We start from the raw sequence: 20,398 nt of genomic DNA, 5'->3' as shown, positions 1-20,398 counted from the left end.
CAGGGAACACGGCGCCAGGGCTGCTGTGGATGCAGACAGGATCTTGGAGGCCGGGGCCGCGCTGAAGGTGGCCAGCTGCCATATTCAGGATTCGAGGTTTCAGGCCGGCATTAAAGAAGATTCCTGGGAGCACCTGAGCCGCACCGCGACTGAAAAGCCCGAGGCGGCAGCAGCCGAGAACAGGGAAGGTGACAAACCAGAGACAGAGAGTGATAACCCGACCTGGCACAGCACTGTGAGTGACCCTTGGCCCAGCTCTGTTTGGGGAGCTGACGCCCACCCGGCTCCTGCCTGCACCACCAGGCCACTCACCGCCCCGAGGCTGCCGCCATTTTCCCAGGTGCTAGCAGCTCCGCCCGGCTCGGCCGTCAATGAGCCTTCCCACTTGCTTGGCCCGGCGTGGGGCTTTCCGGAGCCTGCGGGCTGGCCTCCCCTCCCACTCCCTCCACGGTTCTCTGGCGGGGCTGGTGACGTGGGGCATCCCTGGCCAGTGTCGGGAGGGCAAGGAAGTACAGGCGGGCCGACTGTCACTCCACCACACCCTGGACTCCGGCCCCGGTAAACTTCCTGTTACTGGGAGGCAGATACCATCTCTGCGGCCACCAGTTTGGAAAAAAAGCCTAACGAATTTCTGGTTGGGAATAGTGTCGTAGGAGAGTCCCCAGGTCCGTTTGAACCTGCCAGAGAGCTGGCTGCAGGCAGGCGCTAGATTCAGTCTATGCCGGGGGATACAAAGGTGAACAAGACCCGACAAAAGATCTACACAGTGATACAAAGGCACCCAGAGCGACCGGTCGTCTGTGCCTAGCAGAAACCTGGTAGACTTCCTGGGCAAGGCGGTGCCGAGCAGTGACTTGAAGGCCCAGCTGATAGACGAGGGGTGCAGAAGACACGCCCCAGCCCAGCACAGTGCACACAGAGTGGGGAGACGTGCGGCCAGGGAGGCGGAGACTCGACAGAAACCACAGACCCGGTGGGGTCACCACTGCACGATCTAACAGCCTGGGCCAGAGCACACGGAATAGGGAGGAGTCCTGCACAGGAAGTGAAAGCTCAACAGAGATCACACACACTGTGGTACGTGATCCACCAGCCCAGCAGAGTCCAAGCTGACCAGAAAGGTGGCTCCACAGAGAAGCCCAAGACCCGAGGCAACCACACACACAAGGCACTAGAGGCCAACTGAGCAGTCACAGACGGAGCCATACGAAATTGGCAACCACAGCAACATCCTAGTTAGTCACTAGTCTCAAACCAGTGGACTGTGAAACCCCTGCCACAATGAATAAACACCAAAAAAAAGACACCAGAAATACAAAAAATCAAGAAAGTACACCACCAAAAGTTAATAAATCTCAAACTCTAGATCCTATAGAACAAGAAGCCCTTGAAATAACTGACAAGGAATTTCGAGTGATAATTCTAAGGAAACTGAATGAGATACAAGAAAACTCAGCTAGACATCATGATGAAATGAGGAAAAGTATACAGGATCTGAAAGAGGAAATGTACAAGGAAATCAATGTCCTGAAAAAAAATGTAGCAGAACTTGCTGAACTGAAGAAGTTATTCAGTGAAATAAAAAACACAACAGAGAGTTTAACCAGCAGGCTTGTCGAAGTTGAAGAGAGAACCTCTGAACTTGAAGATGGGCTGTTTGAAATAACACAAGCAGACAAAAAGAAAGAAAAAAGAATCAAGGACATTGAAGAAAATCTGAGAGAGATATCAGAAAACCTTAAGCGATCAAACATCTGAGTCATGGGTACTCCAGAAGGGGAGGAAAATGGAGATTCCATTGAAAACATATTCAACAAAATAGTGGCAGAAAACTTCCCAGGTATAGGAAAAATCACAGATCTTCAGATCCAGGAAGCTCAACGATCTCCAAATGTATTCAACCCAAAAAGACCTTCTCCAAGAAATGTCATAGTCAAATTGGCAAAACTCAGAGACAAAGAGAGAATCTTAAAAGCTGCAAGAGAGAAGCGTCAAATCACCTATAAGGGAGCCCCAATCAGGTAAACATCAGACTTTTCATCACAAACCCTAAAAGCTAGAAAGGAATGGGATGATATTTTCAAAATACTAAAAGACAAAGATTGCCAGCCAAGAATACTCTACCCTGCAAGACTATCCTTCCGAAATGAAGGGCAAATAGGATATTTCTCAGACAAACAAAAACTGCGGGAGTTCACTACCACACGACCACCCTTACAAGAAATCCTCAAGGGAGTACTGGGTTTGGTTCCTGAAAAATAACTACCACTGCCACAAACACCCAAGAAAAATCTAAACCCACTAGTATAATAAAAATGGCATTCATGAATAGAAAACAAGCTAACAAAAACACTATCTACAACCTAAGGAACCAACAAACACAGAAACCAAACAGTAAATCAGAAAGCAAGGAACAAAAGACACCTAAGACAACCAAACAACCAATAAAGTGCTAGGAATAAATCAACACCTTTCAATAACAACTCTTAATGTAAAAGGCTTAAATTCCCCAATTAAAAGACACAGACTGGCTGACTGGATCAAAAAGCAGGACCCAACTATATGCTGCCTACAAGAGACCAACCTCACCCATAAAGATTCACACAGACTAAGAGTGAAAGGATGGAAAAAGATTTACCATGCAAACAGAAAAGAAAAACGGGCTGGAGTAGCTATTCTTATATCTGACAAAATAGACTTTAAACTAAAAACCATAAAAAGAGACAATGAGGGACACTACTTAATGATAAAAGGACTGATCCATCAAGAAGACATAACAATCATAAATATGTACGCACCCAATGTTGGAGCAGCCAGATTTATAAAACAAACTCTATTAGACCTAAAGAAGGAAATAGACACTAATACCATAATAGCAGGGGACCTGAACACCCCACTGTCAATATTAGACAGATCATCTAGGCAAAGAATTAGTAGAGAAACACAAGATCTAAACAAGACTCTAGACCAATTGGAATTGGCAGATATCTACAGAACATTCCACCCAACAACCTCAGAATATTCATTCTTCTCATCAGCACATGGATCATTCTCCAGGATAGATCACATATTAGGTCACAAATCAAGTCTCAACAAATTCAAAAAAATTGGAATTATCCCATGTATCTTTTCAGACCACAATGGATTAAAACGAGAAATTAATAACAAACGAAACTCTGGAAACTATACAAACACATGGAAATTAAATAGCATTCTACTTAATGACATATGGGTCCAAGAAGAAATCAAGCAGGAAATCAAAAAATTTATTGAAACTAATGAAAATAATGATACATCATACCAAAACCTGTGGGATACTGCAAAAGCAGTATTGAGGGGAAAATTTATTGCATTAAATGCTCACTTCAAAAGAATAGAAAGATGGCAAGTGAACAACCTAACACTTCACCTTAAAGAACTAGAAAAACAAGAACAATCCAAACCTAAAGTTAGCAGACGGAAAGAAATCATTAAGATCAGAGCAGAACTGAATGAAATTGAAAACCAAAAAACAATTCAAAAGATCAACGAATCAAAAAGTTGGTTTTTTGAAAAGATAAATAAAATTGACAAACCATTAGCATGGCTAGAAAAAAAAGAAGAGAGAAGACTCAAATAACAAAAATTAGAAATGAAAAAGGCGATATTACAACTGATTCATCTGAAATACAAGGAATCATTCGAGACTACTCTAAACAACTATAGGCCAACAAATTTGAAAATCTGGAGGAAATGGATAAATTTCTGGACACACACAAGCTCCCAAAACTGAACCGTGAAGACGTAGAAAATTTGAACAAACCGATAACATTAAAGGAGATTGAAGCTGTTATCAGAAGGCTCCCAACAAAGAAAAGCCCAGGACCAGATGGATTCACAGCAGAATTTTACCAAACATTCAAAGAGGAATTGACACCGATTCTTTACAAACTATTCCAAAAGATTGAAACGGACGCAAATCTCCCAAACTCATTCTATGAAGCAAACATCATCCTGATACCAAAACCAGGTAAAGATATAACCAAAAAAGAAAACTACAGGCCGATATCCTTGATGAATATAGATGCAAAAATCCTCACTAAAATACTAGCAAACAGAATACAGCAACACATACGACAAATTATTCATCACGATCAAGTGGGATTCATCCCAGGGATGCAAGGTTGGTTCAACATACGCAAATCAATAAATGTGATACACCATATTAATAAACTCAAACACAAGGACCATATGATCATCTCTATAGATGCTGAAAAAGCATTTGATAAAGTTCAGCACTCATTCATGACAAAGACCCTCTATAAGTTAGGTATAGAGGGAAAGTATCTCAACATAATTAAAGCCATATATGCCAAACCCACAGCCAATATCATCCTGAATGGGGAAAAGCTGAAAGCTTTTCCTTTAATAACAGGAACTAGACAAGGATGCCCACTCTCACCACTCCAATTCAACATAGTGTTGCAAATACTAGCCAGAGCAATCAGAGAAGAGAAGGAAATAAAGGGCATCCAGATTGGAAAAGATGAAGTCAAACAGTCCCTGTTTGCAGAAGACATGATCCTATATATCGAACAGCCTAAAACCTCTACAAAAAAACTGTTGGAATTGATAAATGATTTCAGCACAGTAGCAGGATACAAAATCAACACACAAAAATCAGTAGCATTTCTTTTCTCCAATAGTGAACATGCAGAAGGAGAAATCAAGAAAGCCTGCCCATTTACAATAGCCACCAAAAAAATAAAATACTTAGGAATGGAGTTAACCAAGGAGGTGAAAAATCTCTATAATGAGAACTACAAACCACTGCTGAGAGAAATTAGAGAGGATACAAGAAGATGGAAAGATATCCCATGCTCTTGGATTGGAAGAATCAACATAGTGAAAATGTCCATACTACCCAAAGTGATCTACAAATTCAACGCCATCCCCATCAAAATTCCAAAGACATTTTTCTCAGAAATGGAAAGAACTATCCAGACATTTATATGGAACAATAAAAGACCATGCATAGCCAAAGCAATGCTGAGCAAAAAAAATTAAGCTGGAGGCATAACACTACCTGACTTTATGCTATACTACAAAGCTATAATAACCAAAACAGTATGGTACTGGCATAAAAACAGACACACTGACCAATGGAATAGAATAGAGAATCCAGAAATCAACCCACACACTTACTTCCATCCGATCTTTGACAAAGGCACCAAGCCTATTCACTGGCGAAGGGACTGCCTCTTCAGCAAATGGTGCTGGGATAACTGGATATCCATATGCAGGAGAATGAAACTAGATCCATACCTCTCACCGTATACTAAAATCAACTCAAAATGGATTAAGGATTTAAATATACACCCTGAAACAATAAAACTTCTTAAAGAAAACATAGGAGAAACACTTCAGGAAATAGGACTGGGCACAGACTTCATGAATACGACCCCAAAAGCACGGGCAACCAAAGGAAAAATAAACAAATGGGATTATATCAAACTAAAAACCTCCTGCACAGCAAAAGAAACAATTAAAAGAGTTAAAAGACAACCAAAAGAGTGGGAGAAAATATTTGCAAAATATACATCTGACAAAGGATTAATATCCAGAATATATAAGGAACTCAAACAACTTTATAAGAAGAAAACAAGCAACCCAATTAAAAAATGGGCAAAAGAGCTAAGTAGGCATTTCTCTAAGGAAGATATACAAATGGCCAACAGACATATGAAAAAATGCTCAACATCACTCAGCATCTGGGAAATGCAAATCAAAACCACATTGAGATACCATCTAACCCCAGTTAGGATGGTTAAAATCCAAAAGACTCTGAACGATAAATGCTGGCGAGGTTGCGGACAAAAAGGAACTCTCATACATTGTTGGTGGGACTGCAAAATGGTGCAGCCTCTATGGAAAATGGTATGGAGGTTCCTCAAACAATTGCAGACAGATCTACCATACGACCCAGCTATCCCACTGCTGGGAATATACCCAGAGGAATGGAAATCATCAAGTCGAAGGTATACCTGTTCCCCAATGTTCATCGCAGCACTCTTTACAATAGCCAAGAGTTGGAACCAGCCCAAATGCCCATCATCAGATGAGTGGATACGGAAAATGTGGTACATCTACACAATGGAATACTACTCAGCTATAAAAACGAATGAAATACTGCCATTTGCAACAACATGGATGGACCTTGAGAGAATTATATTAAGTGAAACGAGTCAGGCACAGAAAGAGAAATACCACATGTTCTCACTTATTGGTGGGAGCTAAAAATTAATATATTAATTCACACACACACACACACACACACACACACACACGCACAGACACACACAAAAACCGGGGGTGGGGGGAAGAAGATATAACAACCACAATTACTTGAAGTTGATACGACGAGCAAACAGAAAGGACACTGTTGGGGGGGACGGGGAGAGGGAGAAGGGAGGGAGGTTTTGGTGATGGGGAGCAATAATCAGCCACAATGTATATCGACAAAATAAAATTTAAAAAAAAAAAAAGAATTGTTTTTCTCAATTTCTGTAAAGAATGTAATTAGTATTTTGATGGGGATTGCATTGAATCTATAGATCACTTTGGGTAGTATAGATATTTTCACAATGTTAATTCTTCCATCCTGGAGAATGGTATGTCTTTGCACCTTTTTGTGTCCTCTTTCATTTCTTTCAGTAGTGTTTTATCGTTCTTGCTGTAGAGATCTTTCATCTCCTTGGTTAAATTGATTCCTAGGTATTTTATTTTTTTGGTAACTGTTATAAATGCGCTTGCTTTCTTGATTTCTTTTTCTTCTAGTGCATTATTGGAGTATAAAAATTATACTGATTTGGGGGTGTTGATTTTGTATCCAGCAACATTACTGAAATTGTTAATCAGCTCTAAGAGTTTTTTTGATAGCGTGTTTAGGTTTTTCTATATATAAGATAATGTCATCTGCAGACAGGGACAGTTTGACTATGTCCTTTGCAATCTGGATTCCCTTTATTTCTTTCTCTTGCCTGACAGTCAGAGGTATTACTTCTGATACTATGTTAAATAGGAGTGGTGAGAGTGGGCATCCTTGTCTTGTTCCTGTTCTTAATGCCCCATTTGTTCTTAATTCCCCATTTGGATGATATTGACTATTGGTTTGTTATATATGGCTTTCATCATGTTGAGATAATTTCCTTCTATGCCTAATTTATTGAGAGTCTTTATCATGAAGTGATACTGAATTTGATCAAATGCTTTTCTGCATCTATTGAGATAATTGTACAGATTTTGTCCTTGATTTTGTTGATAAAGTATATTATATTTATTGACTTTCATATGTTGAACCATCCTTGCATCCATGGGATGAATCCCATTTGCTCATGGTGTATAATTTTTTTTTTGATATGTTGCTGAATTCTGATTGCTAATATTTTGCAGAGGATTTTTCATGTCTATGTTCATCAAGGGTATTGGCCTGTAGTTTCCTTTTTTGTTGTATCTTTGTCTGGTTTTGGTATCAGGGTAATGCTTACCTCATAGAATGAGTTTGGGAGAATGGCTTCTGTTTCAATTTTTTGGAATAGTTTGAGGAGAATTGATATTAATTCCTCTTTAAGGGTTTTATAGAATTCAGTTGTAAAGCCATCTGGTCCTGGGCTTTTCTTTGTTGGGAGATTGCTGATTACCACTTCAATATTTTTGCTTGTTATTGTTCTGTTAAGGTTCTCTATTTCTGCTTGGTTCGGTCTGGGTAGTTTGCATGCGTCCAGAAATTTATCCATATTTTCCAGGTTTTCATTTTTGGTGGTATACAGTTGTTTATAATAGTGTCTAATGTTTCTTTGTATTTCTGTGGTATTGGTTGTAATGTCTCCCTTTTCATTTCTGATTTTTGTTATTTGGTTCTTCTCTCTTCTATTTTTTTGTTTTTGTTTTTGTTTGTTTGTTTACCTAGCTAATGATTTGTCTATTTTATTTATCTTCTCAAAAAAACAACTTTTTATTTTATTGATCTTTTGTATCATTTTGGGGGTCTCTATTTCATTTATTTCTGCTCTGATCTTAATTACTTCTTTCTGTCTACTACTTTTAGGATTGGATTGTTGCTTTTCTAGTTCTTTGAGGTATAGCATTGGGTTATTTATTTGAAGCCTTTCTATTCTTTTGATGTAAGTGTTTATTGCAATAAACTTCCCTCTTATTACTGCCTTTGCAGTATCCCAAAGGTTTTGGTATGATGTATCTTTATTTTCATTAGTTTCAAGAAATTCTTTGATTTCCTGTTTAATTCCTGCTTGGATTCATAGGTCATTCAGGTACCTGTTGTTTAGTTTCCATGTATTTGTATAGTTTTCAGAGTTTTGCTTGTTATTGATTTCTAATTTTAATTCATTGTGGTCTGAAAAAATACTTGGAATGATTTCAATTTTTTAAAATTTGCTGAGACTCCATTTGTGACTTAACATGTGGTCTATCCTACAGAATGTTCCATTTGCCAATGAGAACAATGTATGTTCTTTATTTGTTGGATGAAATGTTCTGTAAATATCTGCCAGGTCTAGTTGATCTAAGGTATAGTTTACACTCAGTGTTTCTTTGTTGATTTATTGCCTAAAAGATCTGTCTAATGCTGAGAGAGGTGTGTTCTGCTCACCCACTATTATTGTGTTAGTTTCTATCTCCTTCTTTAGGTCTAAGAGTGTTTGCTTTATATATCTCGGTGCTCTAGTGTTGGGTGCATATATATGTATGATTGTTTTGTCTTCTAGCTGGATAGATCCCTTTATCATTATAGAGTTGCCTTCTTTGTCTCTTTTTATGATTTTTGGTTTAAAGTCTATTTTATTTGATATAAGAATTGCTATTCCTGGGCTGGCCCATGGCTCACTTGAAAGAGCATGGTGCTGATGACACCAAGTCAAGAGTTAAGATCCCCTAACCAATCTTTAAAAAACAAAAAAAAGAATAGCTACTCCTGCTCATTTTTGGTTTCCCTTTGCATGGTATATCTTTTTCCATCCCCTCACTTTTAGTCTGTGTGTGTCTTTACAGGTGAGATGAGTCTCCTGGTGACAGCATATACTTGGGTCTAGCTTTTTAATCCAGTCAGTCAGTCTGTGTCTATTGAATGGGGAGTTTAACCCATTTACATTTAGTACTTTTATTGACAGGTATTGTTTTACTTCTGTCATTTTATTGCTTTCTGTTTAGATGTTTTAAATATCTTTTGTTCCTTTCTTCTCTTTTTATTTTTCATCTTCAATTATAGTTGGAAATTTGAGTCGGCACGATTTAGCTTTTTACTCTTTCTCATTTGAATTTTTGTTTTAACAGTGGATTTTGCTCTTTCTTGTGTATTCATGATAGTGATCACTGTTTTTCATGTTCCAGATGCAGGACTCCCCTGAGAATTTCACCAGGCTGGTAGTGTGGTGGTAAACTCCCACAATTTTCATTTGTCTGGGAAATACACTATTTCTCCCTCATTTCTGCAGGATAGCCTTGCTGGGTATAGAATTCTTGGCTGGCATTTTCTTTTAGTATTTTGGACATATCATTCCATTTTTCTCTGGTGTGTAGGGTTTCAGTTGAGAAGTCTGCTGTTAGACAGACATGGGCTCCCTTATAGGTGACTTGATGTTTTTCTCTTGCTGCTTTTAGGATTCTCTTTTGGCCTTTGACCTTTGCAAGTTTGACAGTAATGTGTGTTGGAGAGGATCCTGGGTCTGAAGGTCTGCATCTCTCCCTATACCTGGGAAGTTTTCTGTTATTATCTCCTTGAATAGGTTTTCAATGCTTTTTCCTTTCTCCTCCCCTTCTGGAATACCCATGATTCACATATTTGAGCACTTAAGATTGTCTGCTAGCTCCCTTAGATTTTCTTCATTTTTTAAAATTATTTTTTCCTTTTCTTATTGTCCACCTGGGTTATTTCAAAAAGACCGTCTTCGAGATCTGAATTTCTTTCTTCTGCCTGCTCTAGCCTGCTGCTCAAGCTCTCTGTTGTGTTTTTTATTTCACTGAGTGAACTCTTCAGCTCTAGGAGTTCTGCTACATTCTTTCTTAAGTGATTAATCTCTTTGTGATTTCCTCCTTCATTCTAATTGAGTCTACTCTTATTTCTTTGAGTTTTCTTAAAATCAGTGCTTGGAATTCCTTTTCAGACATTTCAAGTGTTTCCTGCTCTGTGGGGTCTGGTACTTGAGCATTACCGTATTCCTTTGGTGGTGTCATATCTTCATTTTTTTTTTGTTTGTAGTTCTGGTATTTTTTTGTCAATGTTTGGTCACCTGGTAGAGCACTTGTTCCTTCTATTACTCTGGACTTGGCTATGAGGAGAAAGATTTTTCTCCTCTATTTTCAGGCTTTCCTATTACCCCTTCTTGTATCAATGTAGTTGAGTGTACAGCAGGCTGCCTGTAGGGTGGCCCTGGCTGCTACTCTGGTGGTGAACTCTCCTTGTGGTGGCAGTAGTGTGGCAGTGGCTGTAGTAGACCACTCAGCTCCTGCTCAGGCTGTGGATGAGGCCCTCTGGGACTAGAGTCTGGGCCCCGGTAGTGTGCAGAGTTCTGCTCATCTCAGCTTCTGCTTGGTCTGTGTCAGGTTTGCTTTTCAAAGTGGTGTCTGTCGGAAATTCTTCAGTTACTTTCTCTAAATTCCAATTTGCCCAATAATGCCATTGTTATTAGGAAATCAACACTAAAATACTTATGAATAAAGGAACACAATATCTATGATCCACTCTCAAATAGCTTAGAAAATTATAAATAAATAAGTAGTGTGTGTGTGTGTGTGTGTGTATGTGTGTGTGTGTGAGAGAGAGAGAGAATGATAAAACAAATGATAAAGCAGCAATGGGGCAAAATACATTTGTGACACTAGGTAAAGTGTATACTTGAGTTTGATATGCTCTAGCAACTGAACTGTAAGTCTGAAATTATATCATAATTAAAAGTCAACAAGCAAATAAAATAAAAGAAGTCCATGATGTTTTCTGCCCTGATTTATTATTTAACATATATATTTTGGCCATATTTCCATGTCAAAAGATACAAATGTATTTCTTTTTACATAAGGGGCCAAAGTTTACCTTACAATAAATATATTAACCCATCCATTATTTATAAACATTAAGATTGTTTCTGGGTTTTTTTTATTACAAACAATAATGTAAGGAATATCCCTATACATATTATCTGTCTGTATTTGTGAAAATATAGACACATTTGGCAAATATTTATCAGTCATCTTGGAATAAAAATGATATTGTTAAATTTGCATTTCTTGCTTTGTGAATAAAGTATCTTTTCATGTGGGTAACCTGGCATGTGTAATTCATCTTGTATGACTTGCTTTCTCATAGATTGTGCTAGTTTTTCCCTTAGGTAGTTCAGATTTAGTTATTGATTGGTATGAGTTCATTATATATTAAGTGGCAAATTTTTTCTCCAGTTTTTATTTTCTTTTGAGGTTATTTATGGTGTTTAGGGCAATGCAAGATTTTGAATCAGAAGATGAGAGGTCAAACTTTCAAAAACCAAGATAAATGCCAGTGGCGAGTCTTCCACAGCATTGCATGTACCTCCTTGTTCTGCAGGCAGTAGATGATGGGGTTGCACATGGCAGGACAACCATATAGATGACTGACAGCAACTTGTTGAGGTCCCTGGATTTGATACCAAAGTTTATTTCTCACTTGTATCATAATTCAGCATAGCTTAGCAAGGGGTTATTTGTTCCCTGAAGCGTTCAGGGATCCAGAGTTTTTTCTTATAGTAATCATTACCCTCTAGTGCCTTAGAGCTCTCCCTTTAATGTTTTTTTCTCCAGACAAGTGGTGATGGGGGGAAGCTAGAGATGGAGAGAGAGAGATGAGAGTGGAGCATCACCCAAGGTTCAAAGGGCCAGCCCTGTCATTTGCATATGTCATTTCTGCCCATACTTCATTGGCCAGGACATAATCACCTGATCATACCAATATGCAAGGGATGCTCAGAGATATAGTTTAGTGACATGTCAAGGAGGAAAAGCTTTCCTGATTCTAACATCATTGACAAGCAAACAAATGCATAACAAACAATGGTGTTTGATTTGTGAGTTCATAAAAATTGACAAGATTTAGGAGAACCAGTATAGCTTAGGGATGTAAAACAAGCATCCTCATATGCCTTTGATGGGAATGTAAAGCAATGCAATCTTTTTAGAAGACAATTTTGTAATATCTTTAAAAAGTGTAAATGCATATTGGTCCATTAAAATTCTACTTTCTACAGTGTGTCTTATAGATGTATTTCTATACATGGGCAAAAACAAGTGTGCCAGGATATCTACTGCTGTGGTATTTGTAGTGACAAAAAACTGGAAAATTGTACAGATATTTATTAATAACGGTCCTGTAAATACAGACAGTATGGTTCATTCCTTGGAGACTTGATTTTAGTCTGTTCTCCCTCTCTCCTCCATCACCTTTGCATCAGACATCCTGATGGTCTAATTCAGGGTCAACTATTCCAAAATGAAAACAATTCACATTAAAGAAAAACTTTTCAAGAGTCAGGGTCCAGGTCTTCAACTTTTTAATTCTAAATCAACAAACATTTTAAAGATCTACTGGGAGCCAGGCCTTTGCTCAGCCTCACGTATACAGAAATAAAAGACAGAGTCCTTGCTCTGAATGAAGTCACAGTGTAGTGATGAAAGAGAAAAGTAAGTAAATATATATAACACAAGGTAATGAGAGCTATATTAGTCTCAGGAGCTAAGCAGTTTTTAGACTTAAAAAAAAGAAGAATTAGCATTTATTGACTGATGACTGTTTATCCTTACTGTGCTAGTATGTGGATATATCTATTAATTTAATTTTCACATCATATCTGAGAAGTGTATGTGACCTCCATTTCACAGATGTTAATAAGGGCAATAGCTACCTTTTATTGAGCACCGAACAGGTACCAGCAGCCATGATTGGTGCTTACATGCATTAAGTAGTTTAGTCTTCAAGACAATTCTTCCAGGTGACCATCACTATTTTATAGGAAAGCTGAAGACACAACTCTTGAATGGCATAGCAGGAATTCAAATTCAGGTTCCCACACTCCAGATTACCAGGCCATTTCCCCAACTTTGTTTGGAGCCCAGGCATTTAATCAAATTGCTGAGTACTTGCTGGAGATCATGCCATTTTCATGCCAGCATGTTGCTCTCCGGAGGGAGAAAAGGGTTAATTATGGGTGCCTGGAAATGGAAGAAGTGGGTGAAAACTTCTCTAAGGAGGTGAAATTTAGTTTGAGGGATGGATTAGATGTAATTTGGTTGGGGGAGGGAACAGAACACTGTGGGCAGAAGAATCATCATGGGCATAGATAGAGATATGTGCAACGTACACTTTATTGTGTGTATATGAGTATAGGACAAGGTATGGAAGTATGCTAAAGTACACTAATATCGATTCCCTTAGAAGATGCGAGAAGCAGAGGACGTACTAGAGAGGATGTAGGTCACACCTTTAGCTCAAGAATATTTTGTATTGTTTACTGATTGCACTGATTGCAGCATATCATGTACTTACAGTGTTACTGTTCTTGGGGAAAAAAAGCTATGCTAGAGTTATAGGCACACGATGTTTAAATCTATTTTATTTGATTGCACAAAAGGGAGAAATAAAAAAAAATAAAATTTAATTTGATCATTAAATTTAAGTCGATAATCCGTATTTGTGTTGGAAATTCCAAAATAGAGAAAAGACCTCTTGCATGGGGAATCCAGGCATAACAAGGAAAAAGATATGGGGCATACCCATAATGACTAATGCTGAATGCTAACTGAGGAAGCTAAGACATGCAGCAGGCAGTGGGAAGATGTTTTAATTTTCTCCATGAGCTGGTAGAATATTCCGTCTACTTGTTCGTTTCTTGTCTTACGTTGAGCAGACGTGATCTTGTAGCACTTCTGAGAGACTGAGCTTATCAATCCTTCCTACAATGTCTTCCCAACCCTCCAGCGTTCCCTTACCCGCACACTGACATGCTTCTTGTCACTTACTATCAAATATTATAAATTTCCGCTTCTGGATCAGTATCGCTCAGTACCCTGGGAGCAACTTTAGAGCAGGAATTACACCTCATTCAGCTTTTAATTTCAGTATCCAACACAAGTCCTGACACATATTAGGGGTTGCCAACTGCATGGGAACTGATGTGCAATCAACTTTACCTTTGAGACACCTTCACAAGCCCCAGTACCCTTTCATAAAAAATTTTCACTTCAATCTTTTCTCTAAATCCACAGAGATTGTTATAGCCCTCTAAGGCCCGTCTCTTGGATTTAAGCTGGTCCTTATGCTTTTACCTGGCTTAAGGACAGAGCTCTCTTGGTAACTCAGAGAACACAGAGGTGGACAAATGAGAAAAGACAGGTAAGAACTCTTCGCTCAGGACCAAAGACAACTTCTGCCAATGCTTCCGAACTGGATGGAGGTACTTTGATTGAGTGGCCAATTCTTCAAGTTACTGGCATCTTCACCTACGTCTAGGGGCAGAAACTAAAACATTTTGGTTCCCAGAGTCTCCTTCAGGAAGGAAAAAAAACGACCTGTCTCACCTTAGCTGAGAGGTAAGAAACAAAAATTCCATAATTCGGGGAAGAATGAAGAGGAGACAAAATTCCTACCCCTTGTATAACATCTGTGGAGTGCTAGACACTGCCTGGGTGCCATAGACACATTACTGGAATTAATCTCCATGACAGCCTTATGAAGTCAGAGTTATTTTCTTCATACCAGGGTATAAGGTTCAGAAGATCGGAACCCTTGTCTGAGGTCACAAACTGGTTGTAGACGGAGCCTGGGCTAGAATCAGTTCTGTCTCATTCCAAAGCTCTGCTCTTAAGCCGATGACAAACTGAGATTTATAAAATCAATTTATTGGATCAATACTAGCATTAAAAATGACCCTGAATAGAACATGAAAAAAAAAAAAATAACAAAGTGACTCCTGTAAAGCAAAGGTAAATGTTTTGTTAAACTTCTGTTTTATTTGTAGATGTGGTGTTTGTGTATGTGTGTCATTGTGACTCAACCACACACGAAATGTATTTCTTATTGTGGATCATGGTAAAAATGGTTGTGGGCCACTGTACTATATCACATCTAAATTTCCCAATACACAGTACAGAGGCAGCAAATGAAAGCTATATATTTATTCCTGAAGGAAGTATTGTCATCTTAAGAAATAGGTAATTCAGACTAAGAAAGGCTGAGAATCTTACTCATGGTCACACGGCTAGCAAGCTGCTGGTTACAAACTTCTCTGGGGGGGCAGAAACCCAGTTAATCATCACCATATCTTGGCGCTGGGTGCAATTCAGGTGTGACAAATGTTTGTAGAGTGGGCTCAAAACCTTTGAATCATCCCCAGATTAGCCCGCTATCTTTTAGGATACTCTCATCAGTTTTTCAGCAGATTGATCAGGGACATTCTATGAACAGCTAATGTTATCAGAGAGGCAAGGTAACACGAAGAAGCCCTTATGAAGAAGTTAAATTAACAACAACAGTGGTAGATAGAATGGAAAGGAAGGTAGAATCAGGAGCAGAGATAAAGCAGACCAGAGAAGGAAAGAAGCCCAGCCCAGGAGGGAAAGTCCATGGTCGGAGACTGGTAGGAATTCATCTCAGCCCTAAAGATGAATGCACCAGCACCAGTAAAGACCCAGTCGGCTGGAAAGACCCTTCATCAGAACCAAGGACGATAATCTAGCCAGGTGACCTTCGTGGGAGGTAAAAAGAGCATCTACCCCAACAAGTACAGAAATTTCCCTGAAAGAATTTTTAGCACCAACTTTGAGTCTTATTGTGCTTATCTGAAAAAGGAGGTATTTGGCAGAGCACCAAGATGAAAGTTTTCACCAAAAATCTGTCTGGCATCTTGTGCTAAACTACTTCCGCTTAATTATAAAATAACTGTCAATAGCAATAACAACAAAGAATGGTTGCATTTTTGTGATTCAACATTTTTTTTCATCTGTTACTTGGAGCGGGCTATCTTCATAATATTGTCTATCTTTGCCTAAACCAACAGACTTGGAAGTGTTAATCCTTTTTCTTTAATTTGGATAGATGAGAAATTAAACATTTTCAAGAGGGAAATAATACTAAAATGAATAAGGGAGAAGATTCTGAAGCATGGGAGAGAGGACATAGTACTTAAGGAATCTTGGTAACAGTACCAAGATTTAACGGGGGAAGGATAGTTGTACAAAATGTGTGAATATGCTGACAAAAATTCTGGAACGACCTCCAGGAATAGTGACAGTTATTACCTCTGGGTAAATGAACAAGGATGTGAGAGTGGGGAAAAAAAGGATATTAGAGTGAAAAGTTACTTTTAAATTTTATTTTTAAAATTTATATGCATATATTTGACTTTTCACGTACAGTTATGTAAGTTTTAATACCTATAGAAGCTATCTCTAAACATGACTTTTGTATAAATATTGAGCAGGTGCAAAACAATACGTGCAACACAGGTAGAGGGTATAAAATAACAATTCAGGGAATCCTATGTACTCGTTAACTGTTTTAAGAAGAACACAACCACTTATCTCAGAAGCCTCCTTTGTGCCCTTCCCGCCCCAACCGCAGCCATCACTATCCTAAATTTTGGCCTTATAGTTTGCCTGCTTCCTTTTACTGCATGACTTTGTATTTCCAAACAATATGTCTGCTTAAAAATTTTGCACACTTTGACTTTTAGATAAATGAAATTATGCTATTGGCATACTTATGTGACTTTTGCTTCTTACTAAATATTGTTTCTGAGATTGATTCATTCATGATGTTAGGTGTAATTTATTCATTTATTTACAGAATAGTACTCCATTATATATAAGAACACAATTTATTTCTCAATTTTACTATTGGACATGTGATGTTTACAGGTTTTTTTTTTTTTTTTCTTTTTTCTAGCAAAACATTGCTGCTATGAACATTATTCTAAACATGGGCTTGGACATAGAATTTCTGGGGCATGGTCACATATTAAAATTTAATAGATAAGTCCTAATTTATTTCTCGAGTGATCATAGCAATTTAGACTCCCACAAGCAGTGTATGGAAGTTATCATTGTTAAACTTAATATTTTTAGGTGTTTATATTTGTGCTAATTCTATGGGTGTAAAATAATGTATAATTTCAGTTTTAATTTTCATTTCCTTGGTTCCTAATGAGATGAGCATATTTCCATGTTTTGAGTCATCAATTATTCCTCAGTGAGGTATACATTTAGGCCTTTTACCCATTTTTCTACTGAAAAACCTATTTTGCATATCGATTGACCAATTTTTTTTGGCATATCCTAATTAGGGATTCCTTGTCACATATGTATTGCAAATATATTTTTCCAATTTGTGACTTTAATTAATTTTTCATAGTGATCAGAATTTCTTTCAATGATTAGGACTTTTAAATTTTAAAGTAGACAAGGTTTATATTTTTCTTCATTGTTATTGTTTTCTATATACCCAAGGTCTCAAAAAATACTTCCACATTGTTTTCTAAAATTTTAGAGATTTTGAATTCACACTTATGTCAGTTCACCTGAAATTAATTCTTTGTGCAAATGATGTGATGTAAGGTTTCAATTTCTTTTCATTTTTCTATATGGATAACTAATTATCCAAGAACCATTCATTGAAAAGTTTATCCTCTTCCCTGCTGATCTGCAATGCAAGTTATGTCATAAATCAAGCCTGTGGATGTGTTTCTTAGCTTTATTAAATTCCATTGGTACTACCGTATGCCTGTGAAACAATTTCCACTGTGAACGGTCAACTAAGATACCATGAGAACAACATGAGAGACTTAGAATGTATTGGTGTGGAGGTGCAGTTTTAGGGAAGCAGATTTTGCTCAATACATGGATGGGAAGAAACCTAACTTTCTCCTCCTCCAGTTATTTCTCTGTTCTTCATCCCCACTGGCTTTTATTTTCATTGAAGGTGCTAAGCTCCTTAACTCGAGATTTTTGCACTTATTTTCCTGCTCCACATAGAATGCTCTTCCACCAGCTCAAATGTTCAGCTTATTTCTTTTTCATCAGTCAAGAATAAACTCAAATGTCACCTCTCCCATTCAGTCTCCTCCAGTCATGGCCAATTACACCCATCCTGATTTGCTTTTTTCTTAGCACTTATCCATTGAAATTTTCTCATTCAGGCACCTGGTACCTACCATATACTCAATAAATATTTCCTGTTGAATACATGTGAGTGATAAGTCAGAAACAGCAGAAATAGTCTACCTTCTATATCTCTATCCCCTAAAAATCAAGTTGGATCCCCAGTATTAATGGCAGAGGCAAGGGACCCTGCTTCCTTAACTTCATCTCTTTGAACAGGTTACTTACCGCTTGTGATCTTCAGTACATTTGTGTATAAGAATGGATAAAATAATGTCAGTTTTTAAGGGTAGTGAAAATAAACTGATCTCTACGTGTTTAGAAAACCCAGCACTGTGCAGGATATATAAAAAATGTTCAACATACATAGTTACTTTTGTTTAAAAAAAAAAAAGCTATGTTATCTTTCTGGAAGAAGTTGTCTTTAGAAATATTCAGGGAGAAAATTTCTCATCGGTCTTTTTAGAAAAAATATTACTGCTGGCACTTTTTTCCCAATAAACAGTGGCAAATTTCCTCTAGAAATTCAAGCCAATTGAGAGGTATACTTATCAGAATAAGAGAACTGTGAGTCTTTATTTAAAATAGCACAGGTGACTAAAAATTTCTTGGAAAATATTTGGGAAAAAAAAAAAAGAAAGAAAATCCAGCCATGAAAGGACCAGTTATTAAGGTCTTCAAGAGTAAGGAAATAACAATCATTCCTTACATTATAAAACACCTTCTCATCTATTGCTGTGCTTAATATTCTGAAGGACTAAGGATTTCACGAAGATAGATTTTACCTCCATTTTACAGATAAAGTAACTGAGGCTCCTAACGGTTGAGTGTCTCGCCTAAGATCACAGACTGAGTCAGTACAAGTGCTAAGTTTTCTGTTTCCGGTTCTGCCACTTTCCAATTGCTCATCACTGCTCTTCCTGACAATAATCAACCTAAAGCAAAGTTATGTCAGCTCCAGAGGCACCAAACCACACACTCTTTTCCTCTTTTGAAGCTCATACTTCTGCATGGACCAGGGTCTCTACAAATATATTTTTTTCTTTACTTAGATGGAGAGGTCTCTGGAATTGGCCAATATATCCAGAAATCAGGATTTTATTCTACTGGGTTTGTCTGTCGGGCAAGGCGTAAGGGATGGTGCATTTGCCATCTTCCTGATTCTCTATCTTCTGATTCTCCTGGAGAACACGCTCATTGTCTACCTCATCTGCAGCCACAGCGAGCTCCACAAGCCCATGTACTTCTTCTTGGGCAACCTCAGCTGCCTGGAGATGTGCTACGTGTCAGTGACCTTGCCCAGCCTGCTCATGGGCCTGAGGTCCAGTCCCCGCCATGTGCCTTTTACAGCCTGCATAATTCAGCTTTTTTTATTCATCTCTCTCATTGGTACCAAGTGCACCCTCCTGGCCTCCATGGCCTATGACCGCTACGTGGCCATCTGCCACCCACTCCACTATCCACTGCTCATGCGGCCCCAGATCTGCCTGGGCTTAGCCTTGTCCTCATGGCTTGGTGGGCTGCTGGTCTCGGTGGTTAAGACCACGTGCATTGCCAGCCTCTCCTACTGTGGCCCCAACATCCTCAACCACTTCTTCTGTGATGTCTCCCCTCTGTTCAACCTGTCCTGCACCCACGTGGCCCTGACAGAGCTGGTCGACTTTATCTCCGCCGTCATGATCTTCTGTGGAACCCTGCTTGTCTCCTTGGCCTCCTACTCAGCCATTGGTGGGGCTGTGCTCCGCATGCCACCAGCTGCTGCCCGCTGCAAAGCCCTCTCTACCTGCACCTCCCACCTGGTTGTGATGGGCATCTTCTACTCAGTGGTCCTGTTCATGTATTCCCGACCCAGCCATATCCAGTCCACAGACCTCAACAAGGAGCTGTCAGTCATCTACACGGTGGTCACCCCCATGTGCAGCCCGATCATCTACTGCCTGCGGAACAAGGAAGTCCACACGGTGCTGCGAAAGACCCTCCACCAGCGCTGAGTATCTTTAAAGAGAGCGAAAACCCTCTAGCTCCTGATTTAAAAACTTTCATGGCCCGAGACACATATACAGGTTTCACAGGCAAATAGGAGCCTGGAGGAAAATGTTTGCAACATAATGTATAAGGACTTTTTAAAACTGATGTTTCAAAATAGCTAGAAGAGAAGATTTTGAATGTTCTCACCACAAAGAAATGATAAAAACTTGAGGTGATGGATTTGCTAATACCCTGATTTAGC

At 38.7% G+C, this 20,398-nt stretch overlaps 1 protein-coding gene across 1 annotated transcript; it reads left to right on the top strand.

Annotated features, from left to right (window-relative positions):
- The first annotated feature begins 19,220 nt into the window (after positions 1 to 19,220).
- On the top strand, positions 19,221 to 20,159 carry LOC134372419 (olfactory receptor 6Z7-like). The gene has a single exon (XM_063089934.1). The coding sequence runs from the start codon at positions 19,221 to 19,223 to the stop codon at positions 20,157 to 20,159; it is 939 nt and encodes a 312-aa protein (XP_062946004.1).
- The last annotated feature ends 239 nt before the right edge of the window (positions 20,160 to 20,398 follow it).

Source organism: Cynocephalus volans, chromosome 3 (genome assembly GCF_027409185.1).
Source record: "Cynocephalus volans isolate mCynVol1 chromosome 3, mCynVol1.pri, whole genome shotgun sequence".
NCBI classification, from domain to species: domain Eukaryota; kingdom Metazoa; phylum Chordata; class Mammalia; order Dermoptera; family Cynocephalidae; genus Cynocephalus; species Cynocephalus volans.
This window is presented reverse-complemented; position numbering and strand designations above follow the sequence as displayed.

Coding starts and splice junctions, on each gene's coding strand:
- LOC134372419 (XM_063089934.1), top strand. CDS start 19,221: ATGGAGAGGTCTCTGGAATTGGCCAATATATCCAGAAATCAGGATTTT.